This window comes from Enhydra lutris, unplaced genomic scaffold (genome assembly GCF_002288905.1).
Source record: "Enhydra lutris kenyoni isolate GAN:26980312 unplaced genomic scaffold, ASM228890v2 scaffoldscaffold37, whole genome shotgun sequence".
In the NCBI taxonomy this organism is placed as follows: Eukaryota; Metazoa; Chordata; class Mammalia; order Carnivora; family Mustelidae; genus Enhydra; species Enhydra lutris.
In genome coordinates this window covers 25,575,828-25,602,419 of record NW_019154121.1, presented here as the reverse complement: position 1 = coordinate 25,602,419, position 26,592 = coordinate 25,575,828, and the positions used below count along the sequence as shown (strand labels likewise).

The window sequence follows — 26,592 nt, the reverse complement described above, 5'->3', positions numbered from 1 at the left end:
ACACGGATCACACAGAAGCGACGATCGACGGCCGCAGCAGGCCGGCAGCCAGCACTCTGCCCCCCGGACACGACGGGGCCCAGGCGCAGCTCACCCCACCGTCCCCGTCCTTCGGCAAGCGCCAAGCACTGTGTGGCGCCCCTGGCCGTTCCCTCGCCTGGCAACATGGGTGGTGGGTCACGTCTCAGCTCGGGGACGCCATGACCCTAGACGGTACCACCTGCCCGATGTCTAGTCCCCTGGATGCATGTCCCCCCCGCCGGTGGACAGAGCAGGCCTACTCTTGCCTTTAGGGAAACCCATACTTGTCCGAGGTCACAATCCTAAAGCCATGAAAGTGAGAAGCCTCTGGTCCAGTGACGAGGCTAGACCCGCAGAGCAGGACTGGGACGCTGCCGGACGCGTTGAAAGAGGGACGCTCGCAGAGGTTTCACTCATGAGCCAGATCTGATGGGGGAATGAGTGCGGAGCAGGGAGGGAGCCGCGACCTCACACGGAGCGCTACTCCTGCCTGCAGACCAGCTGAGACGGGCGCGGAGCTTTGGTTAGAAAGCCAAGCAGAGAAAACCCACGGACCTGTCAGCGCGGTGGGGGCCGGGGGTGGAGGAGGGTTGGTGACAATGGCCACGCAATCCCCACAGCCTGAGCCTCTATCCCGACGCCAGTCCTCCTGATGTAAGGAGGAATGAGAAAAGAAAGACTCTTACACACAAAGGGACAGACAAATCCATTTTGTTATTAAATTTGCAAATGTATTTTGGATGAACTCGAAGCGTGATCAAAAAATAAATGATTCCCTCAAATAAATAAAATCTTTAAAAAAGAAAAATGATTTTCCTGACATTCAGTGAGGCCAAGATTACCCTGACAGCAAAACCAGGCAAAAACGCCCCAAGAAAACAATAGACCAATATCCCTATGAATATAGACGTAAAAATCCCCAAGAAAACACCAGCAAACCAAGCCCAGCAGCATAGAGAAAGTATGATATACGCTGCTCAGATGGGGCTGACCCACACTGCATGCAAGGTAGCAACGTGAGAAAAGCAATCACTGTTATCTCCTGCGTTGAGACAAAGCACACTTTTATCCCAATAGAGCAGAACCCATTTAACAAAATTCAACACTCTTTCAGGATGAAAACACTAAAAAACAAAACAAAAAACCAAAAAAATAAGAAAAGAAGGGAACTCCTTGAATAAGGGGAATCTAAGAAAAACCGACAGCTAACGTCATACTCATTAGTAACAAGCTGACAGCTTTCCCCCAAGATCAGGAACAAGACAAGGATTCAACACTGTATCGGAAATTCTAGCCAAAGCAATCAGGCAAGAAAAAAAAAAAGGCATCCAAATAGGAAAAGGAGGTAAAACTGGCTGTACTTGCAAATGACTGGACAGTGTATTAAAAAACCACTAAAGAATCTTCAAAAAAAGTTAAAAAATGAGTTCAGCCATACCTAGCAAAGAACAATTCCATTTCCGATAGCACCAAACACAGTACTTAGAAATAAATGCAACCAAAGCGCAAGACTTGTAAATGGAAAGCTATGAAACACAACTGAGAGAAACGAAAGACAACCCACATGAATGGAAAGTCGCTCATGGTCAAAAGTTCGAACACTTGCTACTGGTAAGACAGAGATTACCAGCCCCCCCGCACCCACTGGCAATCCGCAGATTCGATGCAGCCTCGAACAATGGATAAGCAAATTCTGAAATTCATTTGGGAAGGTAAGAGACCCAGAATAGCCCACACCATTTTGAAAAAGAACAAAGCTGGAGGTCTCGGTTTCACAACTTTACTACAAAACAATAACCAAGACGATGTGGTATTGTCATGAAGACAGACATACAGATTACCGGAGAAGAACGGAGAATCCAGAAATAAACCCATCTACGTACAGCCAATTTTCAACACGGCAGTACCGATCAACAGGGAAAGGAATCTGACCTTTAATCAGGCAATGGTCTCTTAGGACAACACAAGCACAGGCAGCAAAAGAAAAGGAGGCTGTGTGTACCAAACATATGAAGAATTCTTACAGCTCGACAGAGACAACCCAAATAAACAATGCGCACGGGCAGAGGATTCGAGTAGACATTTCTGTAAAGAATGCGTAGAAATGGTCACCAAGAACCTGAGCGCGTGTCATCAGCTGTGAGGGAAATGCAAATCAGAGCTACAATGAAGGACTGTTTCATATCCACCAGGATGGCTGTAATTTAAAAAAAAAAAAAAAAAAGGAGAATGAGAAATCTTGGCAAGGACGTGGAGAAACTGGACCCTCCCACGCAGCCAGTGAGCCCCTGAATGAGTGCAGCTGTCGTGGGCCCTCTGGCTGTTCCTTGGTGAGGTAAAACCACCACGACCCGGACATTCCACACCCAGGTGGGTACCAAGACAACTGAAAATACACCCATACAACGTCATGTATACGAATGTTCACAGCAGCACTAGTCCTAGTAATCAAAACGTGAACAACCCGAACGTCCACGAACCGACGACCAGACCAGCACGCCGTGGTCCGTCCATGCGCTGGAATGTATTTCAGCCATAAAAGAGAGAAGAAGAGATCTGCACACTATCACGCGGAGAAACCTCAGAAACGCGGACAGAAAAGGCACACACCGTGACACCATTAACACGAAAGGCCCAGCACAGGCAAATGTAGGGACAGAAAGTAAGTCCACAGTGGTCAGGGGCTAAGGCGAGGAGCAGAGGGTAGTCACTGCTACGGGCTAGCGGGTTTCTTTTGGGGAGGATGGAGATGTTCTGGAGCTGGACAGGGGTGGTGGCCGTATGATCTTGTGAAAACCCACTGAACTGCCGACTTATAAGTGGTGACTTTCATGTATGTGAAGTAGGTCTCAAAGAACATGTCGGACAGGAAGACTAACAAGATAATTAGTGACATCTGAGCTTAGTAAGAAAAGCCTAGCTGGAAAGGGGGTTAAGAATGAGTTAAATGGGAGAAAGCATGCTGTACTCGTGTGTGTGTGCATGTCACATGCGTGTCACACTGAGTTTAAAAATGAAGCTTTTTTTTAAAGGCATCGTTTACAATCCTAAGGCAAGCTGCTGTTTCCAACCAAAGCCCCCGCCTCCTCCCCCACGCCCTCCCGGCCACGCTCAGGGGACTAGGGAGGCGGCAGCTGGCGCCAGAGGGGCCGGGAAGCGCTACGATACCATTTTGATCTGGGTGCTGTCGGTCAGCTGCTGCACAGCGTGCGCGTCCTCCGTGTTGTACTGCAGCAGGATCGCCATCTGGAAGGTGGAGGCCTTTGAGGCCCCACACATAAAAGAAAGAGAAGCAAATTTTGAATGCATGGAGAAACCTCCAAAAAGCCAGAGCTTAAGTCTGAAGAACTTATTTATGAAACAAATTCTTCTGATAGATGCAAAAAATCAAGCGGGCCTATGTAAGACGGGGAACAAAGCATCACACTCCGCCATCACACAACCTTCTCCTCAAAGACGTCCTTTCCCACCTTCCCAACATGGAAACAATTTCGGACTTTCTTCTATGACGTTGTGTGTACATAAATACGCGCTTTTATGCGTCCACACTCACTGAAATTTTGGCTCTGCCACACATACGCTGGGATCCCGGGGAAGTCACTAAAATTACCCGGGGCCTCAGTTCTCTGTCAAACTGAGAAGTAGTTAACACGGTTCTCACTAGTCCGTACTCAGTACTGCGGCAAGCTCCGAGGGTTATTATTAACACGAAACTGTTTGCCGAAGGAAAAGGGCGACGATCATGATTAAGCAGATGAAACTCCGGCTTCCGAAGCTACGCGGTTAGCGTGTGTCGGGCGGGAGCTGGGCCAAACGCTTATTAAACACCTTATTTCACTCTATTTTCACATCACTTCTGATGCGTAAGCGTCAGCACCTCCATTTTATGGAGAAGGAAACCGAGGCATCAGTCAGCCACCGGTCCGACCGCGACAGAGCACCAGGATTCAGCTCATCTGACCCTCAGGCGCGGGCCGTGTGCCCGCCACAGGACTCTGCCAGCTTAACTCAAGACTCTGGGGCACCAAGCGCTGGACTCTGAGTTCTACGATGTGTCTTATCCGCATTCAGACTTGAAAAAAACACGCTCCAGAACAGAAGGTTGATCTTACCTGCAGAGTGTATCTATTTTTGAAGCAGTTGGTCACCAGTTCTCCTTTAGACAGTTGGTACAACCAAGTCAGCTTTCTGCCGCTGTGGCGGCTCGCGTAAAACGCTGTGAAGCGCTGGTAACTGCGCTCCAGCTAGACAAAAGGACAGACAGCGCTGTGTGGAGTGTCTACCTCACCACAGCCCCCAGTCGGCATTTCTCAATACGTACACCGTCCCGAGTTTACAGGACAAAATGCTTAGGGCATAAAAGTAAAACGCAGAGGTCGGTGTTGGACTCACACAGGCCTCCGAGGGGCCTACCGAGAACCGTTTCTAACAGATGGGCGCGTGGGCTCCTGTCGGGGGAGGCAGCACGGCACCGAGCAAGGCCCTGTGGCCTCCGAGCCCGAGCACAGGCAGTCCCCGTCCCCGTCCCCCCCAGCCCGCGGGAAGGCCCCCAGGGTCATGGCCAAGGCTGCCCTTCTCATTTCTGCTCAGCCCTAACAGGACACCAGGCAAAGCCACACTCACCTCGGATGGCAAGGCGAAGGTGCAAGACTGCTGGAAGGGCCACGACCCGGAGCTCAGCACTTGGATACTGAAATCCACTGAGGCGGGAGCGAAACACAGGACACAGTTAGTGCCACGAACCGAACGAGGCTGCCGCTCAAATACGGCCTCGTGTTAACAGAAACACACTGAAAACAACTTCCGCCTCCGTGTAAAATGAGGAACTGACCGTAGGCCAGGTCAATTATTTCACTCAATTAAAATGAGTAAAAGAGGGAAGAGCCAGAAACTCTCTTTTTCTAGAGAGGGGCAGTGCTCATTCACTCTCGCTCCGACGCTGGCGCGGCCGGCCTGCTCCGCTCCGGCGTTCTGCAGGGCCTGGGGGCCCCTCGAGCGCCCCGGAGCTCGCGCAGCACGGCCGGCCCCAGAGGCCCCCGCCTGAGAAGCAAAAACCGCAAATGCCAGCGCGCGCCGGCCCCACAGCCAGCGCACACCGCACGGGACGGGAGAGGGAGTCCGTCACCGCGAAGAGTGGAGGAGCCCGCTGGCTCCCTGCCAAGCTTAACAACGGAAGGTTCTTCAGTTCCGGGGAAAAGGGAAGTTCCCACTTCTCATTTGCAAAGACGACATCAGCATGGGAGGACGTCGGTGTCATCGGCCTGCGGCCACCCCCACGACCAGCCCCGCAGTGCCCGCCCGTCCCGGGAGCCGGGAGATCGCTGCTCCTTCTGACGCTGTCATCCATACAGCTGAGTCAGTTTCTTGTACTTTCGAAAAATAAATTCTGGAATGGACCCGAGCGAAGGGTAAAGAAACGTATTAACTACAAAGCTGCGCGTGGAGCCCTGAGCCGGGCGGCGCCCAGGGTGGCACAGGTGTGTCAGCAAGTGGGAGAGGACGGGGCTCGGCACCCCCGCTCCGCCCGCGGGGTCCCTGGGGAAGGCTGGCTCGCTCCGTGCCTGTCGCACAGGCTAATGTCACGAGGCGGCAGGACCACCCCAGTGCATCTGGGAGGTGCTTCCCACTTGTCCATCCCAGAACTTCTGCTAACGCGTCAAGCAGCCTCCCCGGAGAGGTGTCACCTCTGTCCCTCGCCACAACGCCCTGCCCGTCTCCGCAACGACCGCCCCAAGAGCCGCTCATGCGCGGTACTCACAGTCCAGCGGCTCTGAATTCGTCAGGTGCTTTTTGAACTGCTCGTTCAAGTCCTTGCTCACGCCGATGTCTTGAAACATCCGCTGGAGCTTGGAGGTATATTCAAAACCACACGCTTGCTGAAACGAAGCCACACAACCGTCTTGTTAATTCTTCCAGAAACACAGTGTAGACAAGGGAGTCTCATGGAAACCCCGCACTGCACGGAAGCCACAACTACAGCACGTGTCACCGCAGCACTGTGCACGGACCCGGTGAGCCCCGGACCCGGTGAGCCGCGGTCCCGGGCCGCTCAGCCGCAAGCAGCCCGCTCGGTCTTCGCTCACGCGGTAACTTGACACGGAGCATCTAAGAGCCAGGACGCGCAGCAGAATACAGGATGGCGCACTCGGTCTATGGCTCTTACCGACCGCGGGGGCCGGAACTGTGTGTCCCCGGACTCCTCCGCAGAACACTCACCCCCGTGTGATGGTACAGGGGGGAGGGGCGGGTGAGGGTCCTGGGGAAATGACCGTTTAGAGGAAGTCATGAGGACAGGGCCCTCCTGATGGGATGAGTGCCCTTCTGAGGTGAGACCGGAGTCTGCTCCCTCCTCGCCACGGAGGACACAGTGGGCAGGTGCCTGTCACCAGACTGGGAAGAGTCGTCCCCAGAAAGGGCATCAGCCGGAACCTCAATCCGGACTGCCCGCCTCCAGTGCAGTGAGAGCACGGCTCTGCTGCGTATACCCCCAGCCTGTGGGACGTGTTAAGGCGCTCCGAGCGGGGTCAGCCAGCCACGTCACCACGCTTTCCAGTCCCAGTGAAGTATGTGTATGACACCGACAGCGAGCGAGGAGCCCAGCACGGGCTCAGCGCAGAGGGGGCTGCATCATGAGCCAAGGGCCCCACGGTCCTGCAGACACAGCCGCAGACACTGAACACCAGAGCGAAACAGAACACACACCAGCCCAAAGCCCAGCAGAGCAAGCGTGGGCTGAGCCCGCTGAGCGGTTCCGGCGCGTGGAGACAGAGCGGGGGCCAGAGGCACAGAGCAGGGAGATGCTCGGAGGGCGAGCGGGCATCGCAACGCCGGACGGCACAGCGCGGCCCCCGAACGTGGTGTGGATGGGCCTGACCAGTGACAGCCCTCCCGTCGCGGGGCAGCGGGGCCACACTGGACAAACTTGTTCTCACCCAGGGACAACCCGCAAAAACCCAGATCCCGCAAGGTGACTGGACCTTTTCAGGACGTGACCGCACTTACCTTTAATTTAGAGATCATGCTCGCTTCGGCGTCGTCGCTGGCGCTGTTCTGATGCACGAGCCTTTTGGCCAGCATCTTCGCGTAGAACTTCTGAAACACGTCTTTATCCTCTATGTACTTGAAGACCACCATCTAGCGAAGCCACCAAGAGAGCACACTCAGAGCACTTGTAACCCGCGGTCGCGGGCACACGCCGGCGTCCGCCCCAGCTGCTTCATCCGGCTGGCCCAGTGCCAACGTGTGCACAGCGGCCGGAAATACCACCACAGCCTCGAGATACTTTCGCCAACCCCTAAGTCACAGGAAGTTCATCTAGACTTACTACTAATGAGAAAAGTACAAATGCTAAAATTAAGGACTTGATTTAGGGAGTAAAACCACAGATTCAAAGAAAAAGAAATGATCCAGTTAACTGTCCCATTTCAGATGCCTTCCACAACCTGGAAACCCGCAGGTAAACGGCTGCTGGAGCCTGGGGTGGGTAGTGAGAGGCGCCTTACCACTTGGTTGAGTGTGTCTTCTAGCTCTGCTTCTTCTGGGTTCTTGGAACTGAAATTTAAAGAAAGAAAAAAAGGCAGACGTTGTCAAATCAGCAAACACCGAATCAGCAAGCACCCCTGAGCCAAACCAACAGAACGGACTGCGGCTCCCAACACCCGAACCATAGTTCTCTTCAGATCAGGGCACGGAGCAGCAGGGAAACTTCCCTCACCCATGGCGATGCGGCCGTCCCACACTGAAACTACCATGGAAGAGTACATTTATGAAAAAACCGTTTAGGATTTCCAAGATGAAATTCAAACAGGAGATACTTATTAGAGTTCCCCCGAACAATCACATTTTCCTTTCATATAATCTATTTAATACAAAATTAATGAACTTCACTTTGGCAGATGCTTTTCTACTATATGCTTTAATTCAACTCTGAAAAAAACCAAAGAGGCAGAGAGAGTTTCTGAATGGCCGAATCATTTAAGGTAACGAAAGGGTTTAAACCACTAATGTGTTGCCTTCCTCTGTGGTTCTCTTTAACAACAGATTCTTTCTCTTCTAAGACAAGCATGACCTGAGAAGTGACTGCAGGGTAAACAACATTTTTAAGGTTTTACGAGTCCCTCAGAGACAAGATCCCCATACATCTGTATAAAATGATCCAGCCGCCAAACGAGCGCTGGAAAGGTGCTTTGAGCTTAGGAACAGCTGACTCAGAAAGTCTAGTCCTGTTCTGCGTGTGGGCAGGCCAGGACGGCTTCTCTCCCAGGAAGACTTTTACTTCTTAGCTCTGTGCCCCAGCGCAAGCTCCCTGAGGCCGGCCCGCCATTCTGCCTGTCTGCGCAGCCTTCACGAAGGGACCACGGAGAGACTCGGTGAGGGGCCCTTGTGAAAAGGCAACGGATAAAAAGGATAAGCAGCATTCTGCCACACAAACTGAAAGTCTACTAAAGCACGCAATTACAATATTGAAAAATTTCACATTTTTCAATAAAAGTAAAAAAAGTGTAAAAAAAAGTGTAAAAAAAAGAAAAAGAAATCAGGTCAGAAGAGACATTCTACTTTGGAGTCCATTTTTTACTCCTGGAAGGGACAGCTGAAAGGATGTGACGAGAACAGCTAAACTACACACTGACCAGCTTTGCAATAAATAGAAAACAACCCTCAAATACTCCATTCTCCCTGGTCTTGGGAAATGACTTTCTGGCAAAGTCGGAGACAGCCAGTGACCTTACCAAACGTTTTCCCATGTCAGGAAGACCACATCCAGTTCTGTTAATGCAGTAAGTAACACTAAATTTGCTACCGCAGAGCCATCCCCACATTCCTAGGGAACTCTACCATGTTCTGGAGAATTCTTCTTTAGTTCCCTAAACAATTTACTCTGCTAACATTGGACTCATGAGTTCCCCAACTCCGTTCTAGGTGAGAATTGTCTGCAGTGTTTTTCTTGGTCTGTGTAGGTATTCTTAGTTTTTTTTTGCAGTGGGGTTGTGCGAGCCTTCGAGACCTGTTTATTCAACTCAAAACCCGGACAACATGGGGGCGTGGGAAATGACTGTGTTTGCGGCTGGAACTCTGGAAAAGTGCAACAAGCCTCGAGCATTTCTGAATCGAGAGAAGCTGTTAACGTGCAAGAGAAGCCGAGAAAACCCAACCCACACCCCGAGCCTGGAACGCTAGCAGCACAGGCGGAGGAGAGGAGGGCGCCACGGGAGATCGCAAGGCCTCAGGCTCTCAGGACCCACACGCAGAGGAGGAAGAGCAGGTGAGAAACACGACGGTTAACGTAGGGCATGTGCGCGCCGGGCCCGCTCAGTCGGTGCGGCGTGGGACTCGATCTCGGGGCATGAGCCCAAGCCCCACGTCGGGTGTAGAGAGGACTTACAAGCTTTAAAGAAATCTACGAAGGACACAAAACAGCAGTGAAACAAGCTCACCAAGTGAAGACAAGTGCTGGGGGCCCACGGTATCATGAGAGCCGCGGCCCACAGGGGTTCCTATTTCGGGCAAGAGCCTGGGGAACTCCCACAGCGGATCTTCCCCAGACACACGACTGAGCCAGGCCCGCAGGACAGCACCGGGGAGAACGAGACAGACATTAACTTCCTGCCTCCCTTCCAGCCTCACAAGCACCGCCTGACCAACCCCTGGAACTTTATTTACCTAAAGAGGTCACACTGCCCGCCATTCTCAAAAAGCCACCAGCAGCATTAAGAAACGAACGAACAACGAACTGGGCCTAGGATCCTAACATGAGGCACCTTTTAGGGAGCCAGAGAAGTTACTAGGTTTACAGTATTTTCTCAAAAGGCACCAAGATTACAACTTAGTGTATGTGAACTGTTACAAGGTTCAATTCCTCATAGCGAGCTGAGACTGTAAACGGGTTTACTACGGGAAAACACAGAGTCACGAGTACCTTTTCTTCAACAGGGAGTCGCAGTACCGAGCCAGCAGCTCGGGGGATTTACTGGACGACTGGGCCATTTTGGTAACCGCGTTGTTGTTAATGAAGCGCCCACAGGCCTGCGGGGCACAGAGAACACAGTCAGAGGCGCGCGGGCCCAGCTGCCCCCACCCGGCTGCCGCGGCGCCCACTCACCTTGTCCAGTGCAGCCACGAAGCCAGCGTCGTTGTTGAAGGCCGACATTACCAAGGCGTTGTATTTTTTATGAACATCTAACACTGTCTGTACATACATTTTGGGGTCCTCGGTAGGAGAAAAACAAACAAAAGTTGGTTACTGGGGATTAAATGGTATATTAATATGTTACTATAAAATATTCCTGAAGGTCAAGAAGTTTCTTCAAAGATGTTAAATAAAAATCAAGAAATAACCTTGGTTCCACCATGAAAATATGCAGGATGTATCGCTTATAGACATACTAAAATAGATTCTCCATGCTTGAAATTAAATACTGATTTCCAACTTGTATAACAATGATTCTTCAAATTATGTCAACATTCAAAAGATCACAGGAAACAATTTTTCCAAGTGAGAGCTTGCTTAGCTCATTTTTGCTATTGTTAAGAATTCAAATTCTGGGGGTGCTTGGGTGGCTCAGTGGGTTAAGGCCTCTGCCTTTGGCTTGGGTCATGATTTCAGGGTCCTGAGATTGAGTCCTGCATCGGGCTCTCTGCTCAGCAGGGAGCCTGCTTCCTCCTCTCTCTGCCTGCCTCCCTGCCTACTTGTGATCTGTCAAATAAACAAATAAATAAATCTAAAAGAAAAAAAAAGGAATTTAAATTCTGGACTTTCCTGGGAAAACTAATCAGTGAGTAAGATCCGTAATCAGCTGGGTATCTAGCGCTTAGGTGGGCAGGTGGTGTAGGAATAGTTAATGGCTCAGTCAGTTAAGTGTCTGCCTTCGGCTCAGGTCACAGTCTCAGGGTCCTGGGATCAAGTCCCATGTCGGGCTCTCTGCTCGGCGGGGAATCGCTTCTTCCTCTTCCTCCGCCCCTCCCCTCTGGATTGTGTGCGCGCTCTCTCTCTCTCTCTCAAATAAATAAAATCTTAAAAAAGGAAAAAAAAAAAAAAGGAACAGTGTAAGACTAAGGTCTGAGGAAGTGCGGGCAGGGCCCCGAGTGGGTCAGGTAAGGCGTAGGGTCTGGCTCGCGTAGCTGACCGTGCTGCGAGCCTGGACGAGACCAGCCAGGGCCTGGGAGACCGGCAGAGCACTAAGGTAAGGGGAAGGCAATGCGGAGATCAGCCACAGGAGAGGCCCCGATTAAGGACACAAGGCAACAGAAGGACTGGGAGGGTAGGAACACGGAGACAGGTTTGAGTAGGCTGGCGCTGGGGACTCACTGCACATCCCGTGCCAAGCTCCACACAAGCATTGTCACGGGCACACTATGAGGTCGCTGCTGTCTGGATCCTCCCTTGACAGGTGGAGAAACTAAGTCAGTTAGGCATCTGGCCGAGGGTATCAGGAGACGGCAGTCAGGCTTGACCCCAGGCCGCCTCACTCCTGAGCCACCATCTCCTCCGCAGCTCTCAGAAGGGGAAAGGCCTAGAGGACAGGAGGTCCACAGCAGCGGCAATGTGGACAGACGTCACCCGCCACGGGGATGCCAGCGGCTGGGCCCTTTATGAGCAGGATGCCTGAGTGCTGGGGGCTTACGTGGCTGCCAGTGTCTCCAAATTCCTGACAGATATGAGTCCTTGGGGTTCGGGAATAAGAAACCAGAATTCCCCAAATTCTAATTATTCTGCATCTTGTAATACTGTTTTTAAATAATGAGTAAGCACTGAGAATGAATCGTTTTCCTGTGATAGGTTTATACCAAGAGTTTCAGAGATTTTCTGTTAAAAAATAAAATAAAAATGCCAAGTTTTTTATTATTATGAGCACATTGCAGAAGATTTCCATTTCAACAGTATGTAAAGTGGTCTCTACCAGATACAGACATTTAATAAGGGAAAATGTTAAGAGGGAATGCAAAATGATTGCCAAATAGAAATCAGCTAAGATAGTGGAAGCTAATACCACATATACTGAATATCTAAAAATTATCTATCTTAAAATGTTAAAACACACACAGCATTCACCGCCCCATCAGAGAATCTTGTTTCATGACAACTATTCCAGATGTAGAAAAATTTCTCCATTTTTGCAATGGCTTTTAAAAATGTTTTAGCACTTTTAAAAAAATTTAAAAATAAATTTTTTTTTTAATTTTACTTATTTATTTGAGAGTGAGAGTGAGAGCAAGTGGTGGGGAGGGGGGAGAGGGAGAAGCAGATTCCCCGCTGAGCAGGGAGCCCGATGCAGGGCTTGATCCCAGGACCCGGAGATGATGACCTGAGCCACCCAGGTGCCCCCCTGCACTGACAGTCTTAATTCACAAGAGCATCCAAAAGCATCTTCTAACTGGCACACATCTTATTTCATATAAATTCATTTCTTTTTTTAACAATGAAAATATTATCTGCCTGACTTAATTTTGGGTCTGCCACTGATATTGATAGTACTATTGTTGCTAATTCAGGTTTTAGATTGCTTTCTGATTTCATGTCAAATTATTTCTTGATATTCACATTTTCTTGTCTTTGCATTTCTTCTGCTACAAGTATTTAGAAAGAACTCTAGCCTGTAGCGAGCATCCAAGCACAGGAAAATGCCTGCAAACATCATTGGGTAGTGTCTGAATAAGGTAACATTCAAGGTTCAGGTCAACAGCATTACAAAGAATCACGCGTCAGGACTGCCAGTTTAAGGACTTACTTTGCTTCCACACATGGTATTTTTGGGAACACCACTCAAAGGATTTACATGAAGTGTATTATGTGCATAAACACACTAACATGTATTTTATTTGTAAGAAGGAGGCCCTCAGCAGCAGAGAGGACGCACCCACGTTTGCAACCTGGCGTCAACAATGAGGAAGACGAACCCGACAGTACTGCGTTTCTGGAACGTGCGCTCCTCTCGGTTCCAGAGACAACGGTGTGTGTGAGTGTCCCTGCCCCTGCCGTGGGTGGGTTCTGTTGAACCAGGAATGCGGACTATCATGCTTGTAGAATTATGCTTTTCTCTGTTTTCATGATTTCTTGAACGACTTTTCTCAGATTCGGGATGTGGAAAAACATAAATGTCCCAAGAAATGCCAGGAAGGAATTCCCCGCAGAAAGACCAAGCAGAGGGCTCTTCCCCAAGGACACTGAAATCTTTGGACTCTGATTCCAAGTCTTTCTACTACAGGAGGAGACCTAGCCAGCAGTCTGGCTGGTGAGAACGGAGGGTCTGAAAGGACCCCATGAAGGGAAACGTATGAAGCATCAAGCCTCAGAAACCTGAAGTGAGAATCTGAGGTCCTGGAGAGAAACCGCTTAGGAACTTGGCAAGGGCAGACAAAGGTGGGAGCGCATGGGAATAAAAGAGAGAAGCAGGTGTTTCAGAGGGCGCCAGACTGCAGGGTTAAAAAAGCAACAGAGATAATGAGAGGTGAGATCAGCTAGAACAAACGCATGCTTTTCAGGAAACGTGTCAATTTTTGGTGCTTAAGGAAATGAACAGAGTAGTAACTGCTTTGATTCCTAACCATCTGCTTATTCATTAGTACACAAGGGCTTGCTGCTAAGAAACACGACACCTGTCAGGGCTTGTCCCTGAGGGATGTCACCCACCCCAACATGATTTCACTTGTCTGTATAATGCCAGTGACGGTCGCATTTATTTCTAGCCCAGACCAGACTTTCCCACCAGCTCACACGGCTTGTCCTTGGCCTTTGCATGGGATTCCCAAACTGTATGTCAGAGCTGTCCGGGTCTCCTCCCTGAACCCGCCTGTCTGCCAGAGCCCTCTCTTTCCATCTCCCTACGTTCAGGGTTTTACTGTAGAAAATTTCAAAGCTCTGCAAACTTTACCAAGAACGGTAAAATCTACTCCATGAACCCGTCATCCAGGGTCAACAAGGACTGAGCACAAACACTTGTCCCTCACAAAGTCGAAGAACCCAATTCCTCCTTCTCCCCACCCCCACCCTAACCAACCCATGCGGTCTTCCATCTGGCCACCAAAACAGACCACGCTCTTTTCACTTTAAATCTATTTTCTACACGGTACATATTGTTTAAAAAATAAAAATCTGGAGGCGCCTGGGTGGCTCAGTGGGTTGAAGTCTCTGCCTTCGGCTCAGATCATGAATTTAGGGTCCTGGAATCGAGCCCCGCATCGGGATCTCTGCTTGGCAGGGGGCCTGCTTCCCTCCCCTCTCTGCCTGCCTCTCTGCCTACTTGTGATCTCTGTCAAATAAACAAAATCTTTAAAAAAAAATCTGATTGTGTCCATTTCATGTCTGCTACCATCACCCAGTTTTCTCTCACCCTCAGGACCCAGGCACCATCATTAAGGCGGCTTTCAGGGTCTCCTGGCCTGGCCAGCCAGCACCGACCCTGTCAGTTTCGGTCTGTGCCTTCCCTTCCTCTCAAGTCACACCAGACTGCCGGGTTCTTAGAATGGGTCGTATTTACACCCACTGAGGGGCTCTGCTCTGTCTGGGACCCCCTGCCTCGTTAGCTTCTGCTCTTCTACTGGTCTCAAAGATTTTCTCAGGGAAGCTCCCTTAACTGGGAGGACAGGGAGGGCCTGTTCCATGCTGGGATCTGACTGCACTGGCTGTCCCCCCGGCCGGCCGGGCGCTGGCTCCGAGAAGCCTGCTTGTGTCCGCCTTGCTTGTAAGCCCAGTGTGGGACATTCACCAACCACTTCTCAGACGGCTACATCAGCAACACTGATAGTCATGAGTCAAATTATTACCTTTAATGCCACACGTTTCCACTAAAAAAAACCCCTAATTTTAAGGACCAATTTTGAAAAAAGAAAAAGCATATGTAGGAGCCTCACAGGACGTCCATCTCATCTTACCCTCTCTGCCCTGAATCAGTTCAGCATACGCGGCCGGTGAAGAGGTCTGAGCACGAGCTCACGGGAGCTGGTGCGCAGCAGACAAGGTCTCTCAGGACGGCCTATGACCCTAATATTGGAATGCTGCCCAAAGAGGGGCGGGGGCGGCAGTGACAGGCTTGAAGGGCCACCCTCCCACTTCAAGAATGTACGCGGGGGCAGATGGGACCGTCCTCGGAAACGTGCCCTCACCCAGAGCGACCTCAGCACACTCGGGACCCACGCCTCTCATCCAGCTGAGTCTGTCGCCGCCACGCAGCCCCACAGGACACGCCGGGCCTTGCCAGACACCGTCGACAACCCGGGAGCATTATTCTTGGAGAAGGAGAAGTGAAGGCTCGAGTCATAAAAACACACCGTGCAGTTACCTGGGGGCACAGTGATTCTTCCCATGAGCATCAGCACACGGTCCTCGGAGCGACATTCTCTCCACACGCAACACAGAGAAGCAAAAGTTCCAGGAAAGGAACAATCACAAACCACCAATGACAGAGAGAAGCAGGGGAGGAGGGTCTGGGGGCACCAGAGGACTCGCGCTGACAACCGCCTGAGGCGAGGCCCAGGCCCAGCCTGGCTCCCCCAGCCGCTCACTCGTGAAGTACAAGTACTTTCCGTATTAAATGACACGCAAGACCCAACCCAAACCAGACCCTCAAACGCTGGCGACAACAGCACAGAGCAGCCTCACGTGCCATCCAGGGATGTGACAGTCTCGCATTTTCTTCCCGGGTGTTTTCTAGTCCATCATCTCACCTCTTCTGACAAGCAGGAATCACCAGCTTTTCCGAGTGTGGTTTAAAGTTGAAAATGCCGAAACGAAAGAACCTACCGATGAGACCAGCGCCCCGCACTCCATCACCACGACCTCTGCCCGCCTGCTCCTTCGGCTTCCACTGCACGTGTTTATCCTGTAATTGTGGCTCTGAGTCTCTCAGACCATGAATAACGACTCTTGAACCATTACCTTTGGGTCTGATAAACTTCTAGAAAGCCCTGGTCGCGCTTCCATCACCAGCCCCGGCTCTGGCTCCCACCTGCACGCCTTCGCTCGGACAGGAGGCTACAGGCCCCGTCTGCGGCCCCTCTGAGAGGCCCGGTCAGGACCGAGGCTCCAAGCCGACTGGGGTCAGACACAGAGTGAAGACGGCCGAAAATATTCAGTTCTGAGAGTGGAACTAAGCTGGACTTGCCCGGAAAACCTGGGACTCCTCTATGAGAAAGAACGATGCCGCAGAAAGTAGTTACTGCATTAGTTCAGCGACAGAAGCAGTGCGTCCAGGAGGCGAGCGGTGGGGGAAGGTGGTGAGAGTTCATGGGTGGCCTTGAACTCGTTTGAAGCCATGCACGGGCCACGTCAGGACTTAAAAATACACAGCAAAGATGAAACCAAAATGCAGTTGGGATGTGGGACACCAAGTCAGATCTGGGTGGCGAGAGGCTCCCGTAACTGGGCTGCCTGTGGAAAGAGCACGGCCGTGCCCACAGCGGGGAAAGAGAAGGGTACATCCTGGGTATAAAAATGACAGAGTGAGTCTTCCCACAGTCTGCTTATCCTAAACCAAAACGAACACCTGTGTCATTTCTCTTCTGAAGAAAACGGGAATTCTTTTCAGCCCATGGCAAGGCAGAAAACAGATTTGCAAACTCAGCTACAGGCTTTCTGAACCATTTTCCATTATCAGCATATATCAGTTCTTTGTGTAGTTAAATTTGTCAGTTTGACTTACTTTATGAGAGAGCCTCCTTGTGTCCTGAAGCACCTCCTTGATCCCGCTCCATCAACATCCACATCAGAATTCCCTCTTGCTTTTTTATAAAACATTTTATTACACAAGAATTTCAAACCTCATCAAAATAAGAAAGAATGGTAAAATCAGCCCCCATAATCCATCGCTCGGCGCTAAGGGACAGCCGTGGCTGGGAAAGCCCAGGACTCTCTCACCTTGCCCTCCTCCTACCTTAGGAGAGATGCATTTTCCCTCCCTTCTGACCAAACAAAGCAGGCTGGATGCCTGCTGTAAGGTTCCTTGTCCAGTTTCATCACTGTATCATTTTCTTCTATTACTAGCACCCACAGAATGGTCGAGTTGGGACCACGTGACCAGAACATTTTACTCCAGGAGAGAAGGGGAATCCTGGCTGACTGAACGAAACCCACACCTTGCACCGTGTTCCTCTGTTCACTCTGGTGCAAGTTCATCCAAACAACTGGGTTCCTAGAATTATTTCTAACTCAACCTCTCAATCCCAAAACAGGGCTTTTTCCTAATTCTGATAAGGTCCTAGATTCATCACCCCTTAAGTCTTACACTGAAATACATGCGCCAGAGCTTCCTGATTTCATCTCTGCCTAGATCATTCTTCATTTCAAGCGCTCCCTTTTACAGGCACCGTCATTCCTAGAGCCAGAGCCCTGGGCTGCTCCTGAAAATGCCTCCTTCCGTCTCAAGTAGAAGACGTCTCTCTAAGCTGCAAATAAACCTTCACGACTTTGTTCCCCAATCCATCTCTGCAGCCCTACACCCCCACTGTTAGACCAATGGCCCCGCAGGACAAGCAAGAATCTACGAGGCCACTCTTGCTGGGTGACGCTTCAGCCCCAATCGGACGGACATTACTAAATCAAGATATGGTTTCAAAGAGGACCCTGCGCTTATCTGTTGCCATTTCTGCCCTAAAGACAGACAGTAATGAAATATTCTCTTCTAATCTGATTCATGTGAAGCCCTCTTTGTAGGGAAGTACTACAGCACCCAGATTGCTGTGAAATCACGCGCTAAGGAAAAATTCAACATGGAACCCACCGTATCCTCAAACACTCGTCAGTTAAGTACGTACACGTCTGTATTGACTCTTTTCCTGAACTATTTATTTTGGTATTTTGCTAGAAGCTACCAACAAGGGAAATTATAAAGCCATCCAAGGACTTGGTATCATGTTTACTTTTTTAAGTGTAACGTTGATGACCGTCCACATTACTGGTGTTTTCTCCAGGATGGGCTGCTGCGGAGAGCATTCTCAGCTCTGCATGCTAATAAAGTAATTCTCCTGAGTTAGAGCTTATCCTTTATGGTCACGGGGGGTCCAGGAGCGGACTGTACTTCACAGTCCTGACTGCCTTTACCGGTAAGCTCTCCACACTGACAGCAAAGAACTGGAGGCCTGGCTCTAACCAGGCTAGCAGACTCCACGGCATGGAACGTGAGCACTGTCTATCTCAGCTCTGAGCTGTTTCCTATCCCGATTCTGCTTCTCTCTCTCTCATATCCCGTTGTCTTTTATGCATTGTGTTAGCAGCCGTGAGTCTTGCTGGCAACAATGAGGAGTACAATTAAAACGTAAGTGGGGTGACACTCTATTCTGCACAAAGGACTGTGCTAAATTCTGAAGATATGAAGAGGGATAAAGCCATTCCTGTAAAAGACATTTTCACAGATATCTAAAATATAAAGTAGCGTGAATGTCACACAGTCCAACATGCTACTATTTCAAAGGGGTGACAGGGAAAGGCTCACGGAAGAAACGGCATTTGAGCTGGGTTTTGAAAGATAAATAGGTGTTTAACACACAGGAACAAAAAAGGGACACAGCAGAGACAAGTAGGAAGGTACAACAAGGCAGAGTCGTGGAAAGGTGAGCAGGTGATGGATACGATGCAGAGACAGAGAAATGGGATGAAACCATAAAGGGGAGTCTGGCCACGCGGCCGAGGACTCCTCCTCTCCGCTGTCCTTATGATGGCATCATTATCAAGGGATACTCGGAGCACAAGACACCAGCACTAAAACCATGAGGAGCACGGACTACAGCGAGCTCAGCCGTACTCCCCAGGGATTAGAGTCGACGGCAGTGACGGGGACACAGAGGTGACCCACGAATAGAGAGGGGCCCAGGAGAGACTTTTATAAATGCCACAGAGGTACAGGACGGGGGAGGGGGTGCGGCAGTCACTTAGGGCTCGAAGAGAAAGTGGAGAGCTCTTTTTAGAAGGGAGGATCCGAGCTGGCCTTCAAAGCAGGACAGAGCGAGCAGAAAGCAGGCAGGCCCGTGCCGCGGGCCAAGAGAAGAGCCTGAGTGCGAGAAGGGAAGTGATTTGGGGGGAAGACAAAGCTCATGAGAGCGGGGGTAAATCAGAAGAGGATTCTGATTTAACAGAATGTTGTAGATTTGATATTCTATCATAGAGAAGAGTTTTCAAAGTTTTCGCTTTGCTTAAAACAAGGATGAAGAACGTGGAGGAAGGCCGTCAGAGCGTTCAGTGCTATTTCTGAGAGATGGCAGTGCCAGGCCCCATGAGGGACTAACAGGAAGGGAAAGGAGAGCGGGAAGAGCATCTGGAGAGCAAAGTCACAGGGCCTGGATGAACTCGGGGGGGCAGGGAAGGGGGCTCGCCCTCCCCCACCCTCCCCCGACTCACTCGGGCCATGTCCATGTGCCCTACCCCTTCCAGGCCAGAAGCCATGCCTCGGAAGCTTCCTGTACAACAAACTGGCCTATTTAAAATGATTTATCTGGTTCTTTGTTCGGCTCTAAACCAGTTATGAATCCCATCCTTGAGTATCTTCCGTGTACAAGGTTCCCAAAGTCCTACTGGTACCCAGGGCAACGGCAGCTGCTCCCGCGCTGTTACCCAGGACTCGGCACATCAGTGGAGCACGCGTGTCCTCAGTCGCAAGGACCTATAAAGGCTGGAGAGAATCTTCCAGATGCCCCGGGACCCTGCCCGGCACGGGGGTAAGATGGTCCCACCCGGGTCTGCTTGGCCCTGCGGCCTGACAGTCTCTGTCCTCCGAGGAGCCCCGAGCGCTCCCGGGGCCGGCTGTCCGGGCAGGTCCTAGCGGCGGCGCGTCTGGGAACAGCCTGTGTGCTAAGGGCTCCCTTCCAGCGCCGCTGCACGAGGACTGCGGTTCTTGCTTAGGTCAGGGGACATCCGCCTCGGGCCGATTATTCAGGAACAGCCTTTCATTTTAAAAGTTTATTTTTAACTATGAAAAAAAAGCCTTAGGAAAATGCTCAGGTAGGTTTTGAGGGTGCCAACACATAAAATATTATTTTGAATCACATTACAAGTTTGAAATCTATAATAATTTCAGTCTAGGCCAAACCAATCGGTAGCAGGTCTAGCTTTCCAAACAATACCTTTTCAAGGCCAGTTAAAGAGAAGTCCGGCTTCCAAGTAAAATCATTTCTCTATCTGTGGACACTTCACCTGTTTTGCTTGATATAAAAAGGATCATAGGACTAGATGAGAAAACATTTTGGTCCTTAAAGAATCACTTGAACAGTGCTTTCTATGACATTTAATACGCTCACCGCAAATGATTTTCATATATTATGATCCAACTCAACTGGGCAAAATGTTCAAACTTTAAAAAAATTGTTTTCTCAGAGTAATTAAGCCCCACTTAAAATTATATATAATAATTTTTTTTCTTTTGATTATTAAGGAAAACAGTCTCTTTCCTCCACTGCTTTTCCTCCAGCATGAGTGGGCTTTGGAAAACCATCATGGCTTGGGTTATAATATATCTTTTCCATTTGCCATGTTTGTGATAAAAATACCTACTAAAATTAAGCATATTTTAAGCAGCTGTATTTATTCTTTCCTACAGTAAGTATTTAAGCACCTACTGTGCTTCGGGCTAATAAGCACTGGGTACACACGCTCTTTCCTGAACTCCTTCAAGTTTCGTGGGCTCCTGTCACTGGTGAGTAAAGGCTGCAGGTATAACCCAGGCCGGGACAGTGGTGTAAGAAACTCACGCATCACTTAGCACACTGCAAACTATGAATCAAGTGAGACTTTAAGTAAGATGGAAATTCAGGAAAAACTCTTGCAGATAATAGAAATAAGTATCTACTTCCCCCAAAAACATTTTTTTTACAACAACTTGGCAAATCACTTTCATGAGTTCAATATAAAAATGGCTTTTACAGAGGGAATAATTATAATTAATAATATATTATTTATGATCAATAATGTATTAACAAAAGAAATGTCTAACTTTTGAAAGTCAAGGCAGATGCCATATAAGTTCATTAAGCTATACAGATTACTCTTCCTGGGGGAAAATCCTGTTTCAGTGTTTAAACGCATGGGAATCACTGGCTTACATTTAAGTAATAAAAGGATTACTGAAAAGTTCAATTTCCAGTAAAATATAACTGCTGATGGTCTATTTGTGCTGCACGCTGCTGGCAGATGAAGGTCCCACCTACAATTTTACTTAGAAACTAAACTTGTGCTTTAACTGGCCATGAAAAAGTAAAGGTCAGATTTAAGATTCACCAAGTCAGGTGACTGCATCGAAAACAAAGAGAAAACAGTAGTACTAGAGAATTACAGTGCGATTTATTTCTCCATCTAGGACCTTACTTTGCTTTGGAAAATGATAACACCCTATCATTCCCATGAGAACAATCTACGTGCACTTGTCTAGACCGCGGACCCCGAGGCCACCTCCCAGCACGGAGATCATACGCAGCCGGCCACACAGAAAATTGAGCTCTGCTTCCTGCGGTTGCTACTCCAAGCCATGTCTGATGAAATAACAGACTCACCACTTAGATCATTTCAAGGAAAAGAACTCATTTACTTGGCTCTGCTGCTCATGTGGCTAAGCTGAGTTTCGAATGAACTCCTGTGAAAACACCTTACATTACTGAAAAGTCGGCCCTCTCTGAATGATGTGTGCACGCGCGTGTGTCAGGCTCCTCGAAAAGCAACATTCAGTGTGGAAAGAAGAAAAGCCATCAAAATGTAAGGATGATTTTTAAATGGATTTTTAAAAGGAAAACTGTCATCACGTACACACCAGATTTAATAAGCATGCTACATGTATCACTTGTTCACAAAAATCCTATGAGGTGGTCACCGTCATTTTCTATTTAAAAAAAAAACAAAAAACCCAACTGACAGAGCCAGAAAAGCAAGTTAGCGGCAAGGTCACACAGCAGGAGCGGGGCTTTGAACCCAGACAGACTGTCAGAGGCCACACTCAACCTGGCCAGAGTAACAACAGCGTCACGGTCCCAACCCAGCGAGTCCTGGCACCGGGACTTTACACTCCAGCTCACACTGAAACCTGGAATCTTTCTCAACGCCCACGAAGCCAGGTCCCTTCCATCTTGGAAGTGCAAAATTAATTATTTTATTGACCTGAAGGAAGCAGTTTACATTCACCCCATTAGTAATTCATAGTTGTGTCAAAAGGGAAGCAGCAACCCAAAGAAATCTTCCCAAGTTTTAATAAGGAAATGAAGATTTTACAAGATGTATTAAAGACAGTGTTGTCAAAAAAAGGAAAAAGAAAGAAAGAAAGAAAGAAAAAGATGGTATGGAAAAAAAATACAGTACTGTCAAAAATAAATTAACATTAAAACAATAAAAATCAGAACTACAAAGTTTTCTGATTCAGACATAAGAGCCAACCATCTTCTAGAAGCCTTTTTATTCTCCCAAATACTATCAAAATTAAAGTGTGCAACAGGGACAGAACTGAAGATAATTCACCCATCTTTTAGGAACACGAGGTACTCCCTAGGTATTCCTACACTAGCAGGAATACTCCCTGTACCCCCTGGGGAGGTGAGGGTCAGGAGAAGCACTACACACTTCAGCGCCTTCCCAGGGCGAACAGCCCAGTGACCTTCAACGGAAGGGCAGTCCTCGGATCAGAGTCCCCAATAGGTACAGCCTGCGGCCCGTGGGTGCCAGAGCCCTGTGTCTGGGAGGCCGCAGCCTGTTCGTTCTATGGAAGAGTCTTCTCTCTCCTGGTGTAAGACACGTAATCGTGAGAAGAAATGAAGGGAAAAAAATATCAAGAAATGACATCCTTAAAGCCTAAAAGGTACCAGAGAGAAGTTTACGGAGGAATTTACTAAAATGGTCTCTGAACCTTCTACTTTAAAAAGCCAAGACAAGGTTCCCTACTAGAGTTCTAGTGAATTCTTACCACTTGGATTCGTAAATGGAGGCACATGACATTGGCAGTTCCTGTGTGGAAATGTTAGGCCGGACTGATTTCCAATTAAATAGTACTTACATTTAAAGCAGCTTCTCCACACTTTTCAATTGCTGCAAGACCCTGATTATGAATGTGTGTCTCTAGAAGTTTTTTCAATTCTCCTAGGCCATCCTGGATTCTAGATACAAGATTATACATGCGACCCAAATCTGAAAGAAGAAGACGCCACTTTATGCACGGAAACGAACTTTGCACAGCCCTCCCCTACATATGTATTTATACTGTGATGACAGATACCTCGAAATAAAACAAGTGTTTTTAGATCCAAATAAAAAATGTCTGAATTATAACCAAGTACTTTATATTTAGTGTATATATATTAAGCTGAAGTAACAACGAAGTTGTTATTGTAGAAGTCTACTTTTCCCTTTACTATGAGAAACCAGCAACAAAACAAAGAAAAAATGTATCAGGAAGTCTGTCTGATGTTTCCTAAAATTCTCAAGGTTGAGATACTGTTTATGCTCGATATATAATAGGCACTCAAATATTTATTTTAAAAAATGAGTAAATTTAAGGAGTATTTATGAATATCCATCTCAACTCTACAAACAAATGAGTCACAAAAGGGACCCCAAATTCTTCATTTAATATATGTATGGCATATGGTTAATTTATGAAGACCAAAGAAAAACTTTTGAATTCCAACATCAATCTTTTGTTGAGCTCCTAACGTATTCCAGTAAAACCTAAAGGGAAAAAGACTTCTACAAAAGTCCTTTACAAGACTTCACATCTTGAAGGATTTTCCAAATAAAAATCCACAAGAACAAAATTAGAGGCAGTATCATTTAACACTAAAGTGTATGGAACACGTTATATTCCAAATTGAACTGAAAAGATGTTCTTCCCTCAAAGTTATATCCAAAACCCCCCACAGAGGTCTGAAACCCATAGGCGACAAGACACACACATTCATCTTCTAAGAAATGATGCTGGTCATGTTGTGAGCTCTGAGTCTAGAATTTCAAACAGCTTCAACACTGCAGATCACAAGAGACATGCATGTACATCTTGAGTTTGAGAGGCTCACCTTCATTTTTGTCAGCATCCAGTAAATTCTGGAATTCTGTGTGGAAAATTTCCAAGTGCTTTTCGATGAGCACCTGCTCACACTTCCTCGCGAGTTCGTCCTGCGTGCTCTCATGCAGGTAGACCTGGACTCTCCTCTGTTCCTCGAGCAGACGGGCCTCTGCCTGCGGGGAGTCATTCAATTGAATGGTCTGGATTCCTTTTTAAAGAACTGTTACATGAGGCAAGTTCAACTCACAACCCTGTTCTAATAAATGAAGAGAAAAGGGGAGGGGTCTTTTGATTCTGGGTGAACACCAGCCATATTTAAGCCATCTCAATTTTCTCTGCAATATATTTCTACTTCCAGTTTGTTTTTTTTTTTTTAAGATTTTATTTATTTGACACACAGAGAGAGAGAGACAGTGAGAGAGGAAACACAGGCAGGGGGAGTGGGAGAGGGAGAAGCAGGCTTCCCACAGAGCAGGGAGCCTGATGCGGGACTCGATCCAAGGACCCTGGGATCATGACCTGAGTCGAAGACAGACGCTTAAAGACTGAGCCGCCCAGGCGCCCTCCTCCAGCAACTTCTAAATGACTTGTCAAGTCTATCATTATTAGCAGTTCAAATGTGTTTATGCCGGCTTTATGTGGCATTTTACCTTTTGGGGGTACTATCCCTATTCGACTCCCTGAGAAACCTATGGATCCTCCCTTATGCGAAGACACCGTGTTCAGGGGCGCCTGGGTGGCTCAGTGGGTTAAGCCTCTGCCTTCAGCTCAGGTCATGATCCCAGGGTCTGGGGATCGAGCCCCAGAGATCAAGGGGAAATCTCTGCTCAGCGGGGAGCCTGCTCCCCCCCCCCAACCTCTGCCTACTTGTGATCTATCAAATAAATAAAATCCTAAAAAAAAAAAAAGACACCATGTTCAGAACCCCTGCTTCTGACCAAAAGCTACTTGAAGTAAAGAGTCACATGAATATATTCCCTGAAATGACCACATGGAAATCATTATTGGTAACCAGACTTTTAAAAAATTTTGAAAAATATTATGGCCTACTCTTGCCAATCGTTGAGAACATGCCCCTATAACTTTTGGATTATTCATGCATCTCGAGTTCTTGTAACTCCCTTCAAGGAAGAGAGGAAAACAAAGATATCATTTACTAGAGTAACAAAATAAGAAGTCTGTATATTTTACAAAGTAGCACAAGATACATGTGTTTTGTAAAGTGTCACTAAGGCACCACTAAATTATCAAAGCAACGACAATATTTCAATGATAATCTCAAATTATTCAGGGGATCTGAATAAAAGAGAAAAACTATTTGGTATTATAAAAGTGCTATGCTTTCTAAAATGATTTTCAATTTGGTATAATTTTGGAGAAACCTAGAAAAATTCAACTAGAAGAATAAACACTCAAGAGCCAAGAAAACAAGAAAAATGCAGGCAGGCTTTATGCTGTCAAGAATTACTAACGATGGGACAATTACTTAAACAACAGAAGTTAGAACCTTATTATGCATTCCAAATAGTGAAATGTGAACAACAAAATAAACTCGGGAATTGTCTCTAGTATACATCAAAATGCCAATGTCCTTAATATAGAATGATCTCTGAAAAATCAGTAAGCACTGCCCAATAAAAAATGTGAAAGGAATTTATAAAAGAAGAAATATAAAAACAACCTAAAGTTTCTCGTAGGAGTTAACAGAAGCACGGCATGTTTGGCTAATGGAATACTATTAACCAGTAAAATAAGTAAATATAAAATGTGTTAATGTAATAAATAACTGTGTGTGGGGGGGCAGGTTGTTTTTAAAAACCTACAGATTTATTCCGATTTGGTTTTATTTAATTTTAAAAAGATTTATTTATTTGAGAGAGATAAGGGGAGAGAGAGAACATGAGAGGGGAGGGTCAAAGGAGAAGCAGGCTCCCGGCCGAAAAGGGAGCCCCATGCGGGACTCGATCCCAGGACTCCAGGATCATGACCTGAGTGGAAGGCAGTTGCTTAACCAACTGAGCCACCCAAGTGTCCCACCAATTTGGTTTTACATACATACTTAGTAACACTGTCCTAAGCTTAAAGGTTTATGTTATGTTTGTATATTTTCTGAAAAGTCTACAACTAAAGTATATATTTTTTCTTATTAAGTTATTGTGAATAGATTTTTTTAAAAAGATTATTTGTCGGGGGAAGAGAGACAGAGAGAAAGAACACAAACGGGACCAGCAGGCAGAGGGAGAAGCAGATTCCCCGCTGAGCAAGGAGTCCAATGTAGGGCTCAATCCCAAGACCCTGAGATCATGACCTGAGCTGAAGGCAGATGCTTTACCCACTGAGCCACCCAGGTGTCCCAACAATAGGAGATCTTTATGTGCTTTAAGTTAGAAGTTCTAAGTTAAGCATGTACTGCTTCAGATCTAAAACTTCCCTAAGCCTGTTACCTCACGAATTCGAGCTGATACAGCACAGGACTGCAGACCCAAAAGCACCACTTTTCCTGTTTGAAGTTATACATGATCCCCGTGGACAGCAAAAACATACTGTCATAAACTTTGCTTTCTCCTAAAACAGACTCTCACCCTTTCCCAGATGAAAGATAAGGCTCTAGTGT

General features: G+C 47.9%; 1 protein-coding gene across 1 annotated transcript in view; it reads right to left on the bottom strand.

Annotated features, from left to right (window-relative positions):
* Positions 1–26,592, bottom strand: part of LOC111154336 (cullin 1) — a 103,212-nt gene that overhangs the window by 3,057 nt on the left and 73,563 nt on the right. The window contains exons 8-17 of the mRNA XM_022513884.1: positions 23,989–24,151; positions 22,974–23,104; positions 10,121–10,228; positions 9,938–10,044; positions 7,524–7,572; positions 7,024–7,155; positions 5,780–5,897; positions 4,645–4,721; positions 4,134–4,265; positions 3,190–3,282 (exon numbers count right to left, since the gene is read on the bottom strand). Coding sequence (XP_022369592.1) covers positions 3,190–3,282; positions 4,134–4,265; positions 4,645–4,721; positions 5,780–5,897; positions 7,024–7,155; positions 7,524–7,572; positions 9,938–10,044; positions 10,121–10,228; positions 22,974–23,104; positions 23,989–24,151 — 1,110 coding nt within the window. The remainder of the gene's footprint in view (positions 1–3,189; positions 3,283–4,133; positions 4,266–4,644; positions 4,722–5,779; positions 5,898–7,023; positions 7,156–7,523; positions 7,573–9,937; positions 10,045–10,120; positions 10,229–22,973; positions 23,105–23,988; positions 24,152–26,592) is intronic.